The following is a 6,000-nucleotide window of genomic DNA, read 5'->3' as shown; positions in this document are numbered from 1 at the left end:
AGCACTAATAGGTGACATTGAGGAGCGCTGATAAGTGGCACTGATAGGCAGAATTGATGGGCACTGATAGGTGACACTGATGAGCACTGATAAATGGACATGATAGGTGGCACTGATGAGAACTGATGGGCAGCACTGATAGGCGGCATTGATGAGCACTGATAGGTGGCACTGATAGGCAGCACTTATTGGCACTGATAGGTGGCATTGATGAGCACTGATAGGCAGCATTGATGAGCACTGATAGTTGGCACTGATGGGCACTGATAGGCAACACTCAGACGGCATTGATAAGCATCACTGATAGGTAGCACTGATAGGCAGCATTGATGAGCACTGATAGGCAGCATTGATGAGCACTGATAAGTGGCACTAATGATCAGAGCCCCAATTATCGGTGTGAACAATATACTGACAGTCTTGCTGGTTAACGACTCTCCTTTCCTCGCACAGACACAGTGTGGGAAGAAAGGATTGCCAGTAACCGGCAAGTCTGTTTACATGTGATCAGATGATCACATGGTAAAGGGCCACTGTGATTGCACAGCAGTCACAGAGAATGCTGGATGCATGCCCCAGGGGGAACACAGGAGTCAGGGTTCTGGGAGGTGAAGCCCGGGGCTTGGATGGAAGGTGGGGGGGGGTCAGGGGGGCCCTTCATGGTTTCTTGCATCGAGAACCTGAAGGTTCTAGTTACGCCTCTGTTGCTAGGGCCCCCCAAGTTCCCTTCACAGGGACCTGAAGTCACAAATCACGCAGGGCAGCTGGGTTTTCACTGGGTGTGAAAATCCCCACCAACACCATCGCCACCATGGGAACCCTGGGCAGCCACCAGCCTGACAGAGCCAGATATACCAGTGCCACTATAGAGTCCCCAAAACTCCCAACTGGTGTCTGCCTACTTTCCTTCTTTAGGAGGTGAACTCTCAAATAGTAAAAAACTGTCCAGACAAAATTGTCATTCTTAAAAAAAGATTAGTTCTTTACTGTATAAATAGAGTTCACAAAATCCAACATCTGACAAAGGTACCGGATTCTTCATAATCATACACTTTCCATTTATCAAAGCAACAGCTACAAATGGAGGGGCCCAGTGTTTACACAGTTACATTTTATTTCCCCCAACATCCTTTACCCAATGGAGTAATTGTCCTCCTTCCCTCCCATCTTCTCCTGGGAGCAGTCCTGATGCTCCCCTGATGGGGAGAGCAAAGACCATTATTCCAAGTACTCACATGATGGCTCTTGATTTGTGACACTAAGCTTTGATTTAAAAAAAAATAGAATATATTCATCTATGTATTCTTAACTCGAAAACCTACCTTATATGGCTGTCAGACTCCTCCAAATTCCGTTTTATTTGCTGCTGTGATCCAACTTCCTGTTAGAGGGGGGCTATGTTTGTTCTCCATGGTTCCACTGTATGTAGCCACCCTCTTTTTCACTCCCAAGAGGGACTATGGACTGTGGATTATGGGATGTGTAGTGTGCATACAGCAAGGCACATGACCCTAACTAATGTGCACAGACAGAAGTGAAGAAGTTTGGGAACTAACAGATGTTAAAAGGAGGCAGAAATACACAGAAACCATTTCATGGAAAATAGATTCCAGGACCATTAAGTAGTGGAGTGTACAGATTATTTTTGAAAAACAAAGAAATTGTTTAGTGTCACTTTAACTTTCTTCAAGTGCAAAATCAACTAACCGACCTAACTAGCTCCACCCACCTGTCCTTAAATGCCCAAAATTTAACAAGTGACAATATTGCCTCTGCTCTGTGCAATGGTATTTCACGGAGCAGTCTTGCTCCGCCTCCTCTGGGGTCCCCCGTCAGCGCTACTGGAAAGCCACTTTCTACGGGGGCTTTCATGCGGGTTTGTTCTTGAGCCACCCTGTCTGCATCTATTGACACAGACAAAGTGGCATTTGCCCCGCCCCGCTCTCTCATCACAGAATTTGATCTGCCCAGTGAGGAGGGAGAGAATAGAGAGAGCCGCTGCTCTCATACACAGCACTGGATTAAGATGGGGCTCAGATAAGTTTAAAGGTTGGGGGCAAGGGACAGGGGGCATGGGCTGGGTCCTCTGGCACAGAACGTTTTTTACCTTACATAGAATGCATTAGGGTAAAAAACAGTAAGGCTTTGTAACTACTTAAAGAATGCTACCACTTCACATTGATGCACTTATCTTGAGTTCATACTTTGTGGAAATTATAACTGTAATGCACACAATACCTCCCCTACAGGTGGATCTGCCTTCCATAAATTACTGGCAATGCCCTCTAGTGCCAGGATTAAACAAATAAAAAGAGTTTTTAAAATATTTAATTAAAATGAAAAACAAAAAAATAAAAAATAAACTGGGAGCGCAGGCTGCCAAAAAAAGGATAAAGAAGATGAAAGGTCCCTTTCTCTCACCTGTGCAATGGCATGTTGAAGTAATGAGCAGGCTTGCACATTATACAGTGAAGATGCAGGGTTAATTTATCGCTTGCTAGCTGTCATGCTGATCTTCTCTCTTCAATATTTTCTAAGTTTACTGATGCACAAGCACGTGGCTAGTATTGTAAGAATTCCTGATTGCATACTAACACCAGGTCAGACACTAAGTATTGAAGAACAAGCCACCCACACCCCCAAACTACACTTACCGCAGACTGACACCATCCCTCCATCAACTACAAACACCCCAGGCTGATGCCCACCCACCCCCATGCACTGACAGCACAGACTGACACCCACCTACCCCGTAACCACTGACAATCCAGTCTGACACCAGCTTACCCCAACCCAAAAAAGTCCCACAATATAGATCCAAGTCAATCACAGTGCCTGATGTCCACTAAAAGAAAAAACAAACAACCTTAACCCAACAATGCCACTTTCCTGAATGATAGTCACTGAGTTGTCTTTAACAATCTAAGGAAAAGGTCAGGGATAGCCGTAACCTCATTGCCCAAATATGACCAGGGCCATATTTGGTCAACGGTATTGCCCAGATATTGCTATGCCCTATATTTAGGCAATGATGCCATCCTCATACCCTTCCCTTTGTCTACGTGGCCAGGGATTCTGGGCCAGTTAGGTGAACGGGCAGCTGCTTCTTTAGCAACCACTGAAAGCAGAAAGCCAATGCCTTAAACATTCTGCATTCAGACAAACATCTGAACAGTCAATATTCCTCAGCTCATCCCTAGTCAGCAGCTTCTAGTACAACAGAGGTAAATATGAAATATTATTATGCAGTATTTCATATTTATTTAACCCTAAAAAGTTAAAAATTAAAAAAAATTTTTTTTAGTCATGAACACTATACATTATCTTAAAAATGAACACTTCTCTCAGTAATTTAATGTCAGGCTTATCACAATAGCTTTAAAACAAGCCTTGGTACAATTCACATACAGAATCTTGAACTGTTACAGTTTGATATTTGTTTGGCTGTTTGGTATTTAAACAAGACACAAAAATCAACATTCCCTATCTGCAAAACGCATGTATAACAGTGACTCATATAATAAAAGAAATATAGCAAACATCATCTATGATACAGTAAATAATAAAAAGTGATTTCCCAAAGACTGTTACGAACCCACATGAAATATACAGCGTTGCATACAAAATCATTAGTACTTTTTACACATTTAAGTCAACAGATCGTCAGCAAAAACACATTTTACAGTATCTACATGACAAAGGACTGTTTGGCCCTACATGCAGCAACAAATTAGGGAATTCAAATAACAACTAAAAGTTAACTGAAGAATTGTACCTAAAATAGTAGGTGTCTGTTAGAATACAGAATACAGTGCCTTGAAAAAGTATTCACACTCCTTGAAACTTTCCACATTTTGTCATATTAACCAAACACGTAGATGTATTTTATTGTGATTTTGTGTGATAGACCAACACAAAGTGGCACATAATCGTAAAGTAGAAAGAAAATCATAAATGGTTTTCACAATTTTTTACAAATAAATATGTGAAAAGTGCAACATGCATTTCTATTCAACCCCCTTTATTCTGATACAGCTAACTAAAATCTAGTGGGACCAATTGCCTTCAGAAGTCACCTAATTAGTAAATAGAGTCCACCTATGTGTAATTTAATCTCAGTATAAATACATCTGTCCTGTGAAGCCCTCAGAGGTTTGTTAGACAACCTTAGTGTACAAACAGCATCATGAAGGCCAAGGAACACACCAGACAGGTCAGGGATAAAGTTGTGGAGAAGTTTAAAGCAGGGTTACGTTATAAAAAAAAAAATCCCAATCTTTGAACATTTCAATCAGTACTGCTCAATCCATCATCCAAAAGTAGAAAGAGTATGGCAAAACTGCAAACTACCAAGACATGGCCGACCACCTAAATGCCGGGCAAGGAGATAAATAATCATAGAAGCATGCAAGAGGTAACTCTGGAGGAGCTGCAGAGATCCACAGCTCAGGTGGGAGAATCTGGCCACAGGACAACTATTAGTCATGCACTCCACAAATCTGGCCTTTATAGAATAGTGGCAGAAGAAAGCCATTGTTGAAAGAAAGCCATAAGAAGTCCCATTTGCAGTTTGTGAGAAGCCATGTGGGGGACACAGCAAACATGTGGAAGAAGGTGCTCTAGTCAGATGAGACCAAAATTTTAACTTGTTGGCCTAAAAGCAAAACATTATGTATGGTGGAAACCTTACACTTCACATCACCCTGAACACACCATTCCCACCGTGAAACGTGGTGGTGACAGCATCATGTTGTGGGGATGCTTTTCTTCAGCAGAGACAGGGAAGCTGGTCACAGTTGATCGGAAGATGAATGAAGCCAAATACAGGGCAATCTTAGAAGAAAACATTTTAGAGTCTGTAAAAGACTTGAGATGGGGTGAAGATTCACCTTCCAGCAAGACAACAACCCTAAACATACTAGAGCTACAATGGAATGGTTTAGATCAAAGCATATTCATGTGTTTGAATGGCCCAGTCAAAGTCCAGACCTAAATCCAATTGAGAATCTGTGGCAAGACTTGAAAATTGCTGTTCAGACACCCTCCATCCAATCTGACAGAGCTTGAGCTATTTTGCAAAGAAGAATGGGCAATAATGTCACTCTCTAGATGTACAAAGCTGGTAGAGACATACCTGAAAAGACTTGCAGCTGTAATTGTAGCAAAAGTTTTGCTACTACAAAGTATTGACTCAGGGGGCTGAATACAAATACACACCACACTTTTCACATATTTATTTGTAAAAAATATGGAAAACCATTTATCATTTTCCTTACACTTCACAATTATGTGCCACTTTGTGTTGGTCTATCACATAAAATCCCAATAAAATACATTTACCTTTTTGGTTGTAATATGACAAAATGTGGAAAATTCCAAGGGGTATGAATATTTTTTCAAGGCATTGTATATTGCTAGATATTTTAGAATGTTATTTAGTGGAACAGAATGCTTTTAGGATTATGTGTCGACTTCACATTAGTAAACAAAAACAGGTATAAAGTGCAACCGTGGCTTTACCAGGGAACCTGGCATGACTTAAAGCTATACAAAATAATTTGTCAACTTTGGCGGTGGCAAGAGCGGGTAGACCTTGTTTCTTTTCGCCACCCTATAAGGTGTTTTTTTTTTATTTTTATAGCTAATGAGGAGCATCCTCCTTTTTCCAATAATCCATTGTAAGTGACAAACCAAAGAGCTTCTTTTCTGCCATTTTTGTAGTTTGACTCATCTTAGCTAATGTTCCTTGCTACGATATTGTGAATAATATTCTTGCATGCCTTTGTTCCTGCAATTGCTCCTTTGGACTGTACTATGGTTGTCTGTTTACGGCTTGAAAATCCCAATAAATTCTTTGTGAAATCAGAATAAGTTGTCAAGAAGACGGCTTTTCTCTGAAGTCGGTAATGGCCCTCCAAATTGCACACAAGGCTCCTCCCCTGCAATGAAAAAAAAAAGTGCATGTTACTTTTGTGGAAATTGTATGGTGGGTTTTAAGTA

At 41.1% G+C, this 6,000-nt stretch overlaps 1 protein-coding gene across 2 annotated transcripts in view; it reads right to left on the bottom strand.

The window, feature by feature from the left end:
* Positions 1-3,320: 3,320 nt before the first annotated feature.
* Positions 3,321-6,000, bottom strand: part of MAP3K5 (mitogen-activated protein kinase kinase kinase 5) — a 222,179-nt gene continuing 219,499 nt past the window's right edge. For both annotated transcript variants that reach the window (XM_077486787.1, XM_077486786.1), the window contains exon 30: positions 3,321-5,939. In XM_077486787.1, the coding sequence (XP_077342913.1) occupies positions 5,876-5,939 (64 nt within the window). In that variant the 3' untranslated portion in view covers positions 3,321-5,875. The remainder of the gene's footprint in view (positions 5,940-6,000) is intronic.

The sequence above is a fragment of the Lithobates pipiens genome, unplaced genomic scaffold, assembly GCF_037356315.1.
Source record: "Lithobates pipiens isolate NorthernLeopardFrog02 unplaced genomic scaffold, aLitPip1_a1.2 Scaffold_18, whole genome shotgun sequence".
Classification (NCBI taxonomy): Eukaryota; Metazoa; Chordata; class Amphibia; order Anura; family Ranidae; genus Lithobates; species Lithobates pipiens.
This window is presented reverse-complemented; position numbering and strand designations above follow the sequence as displayed.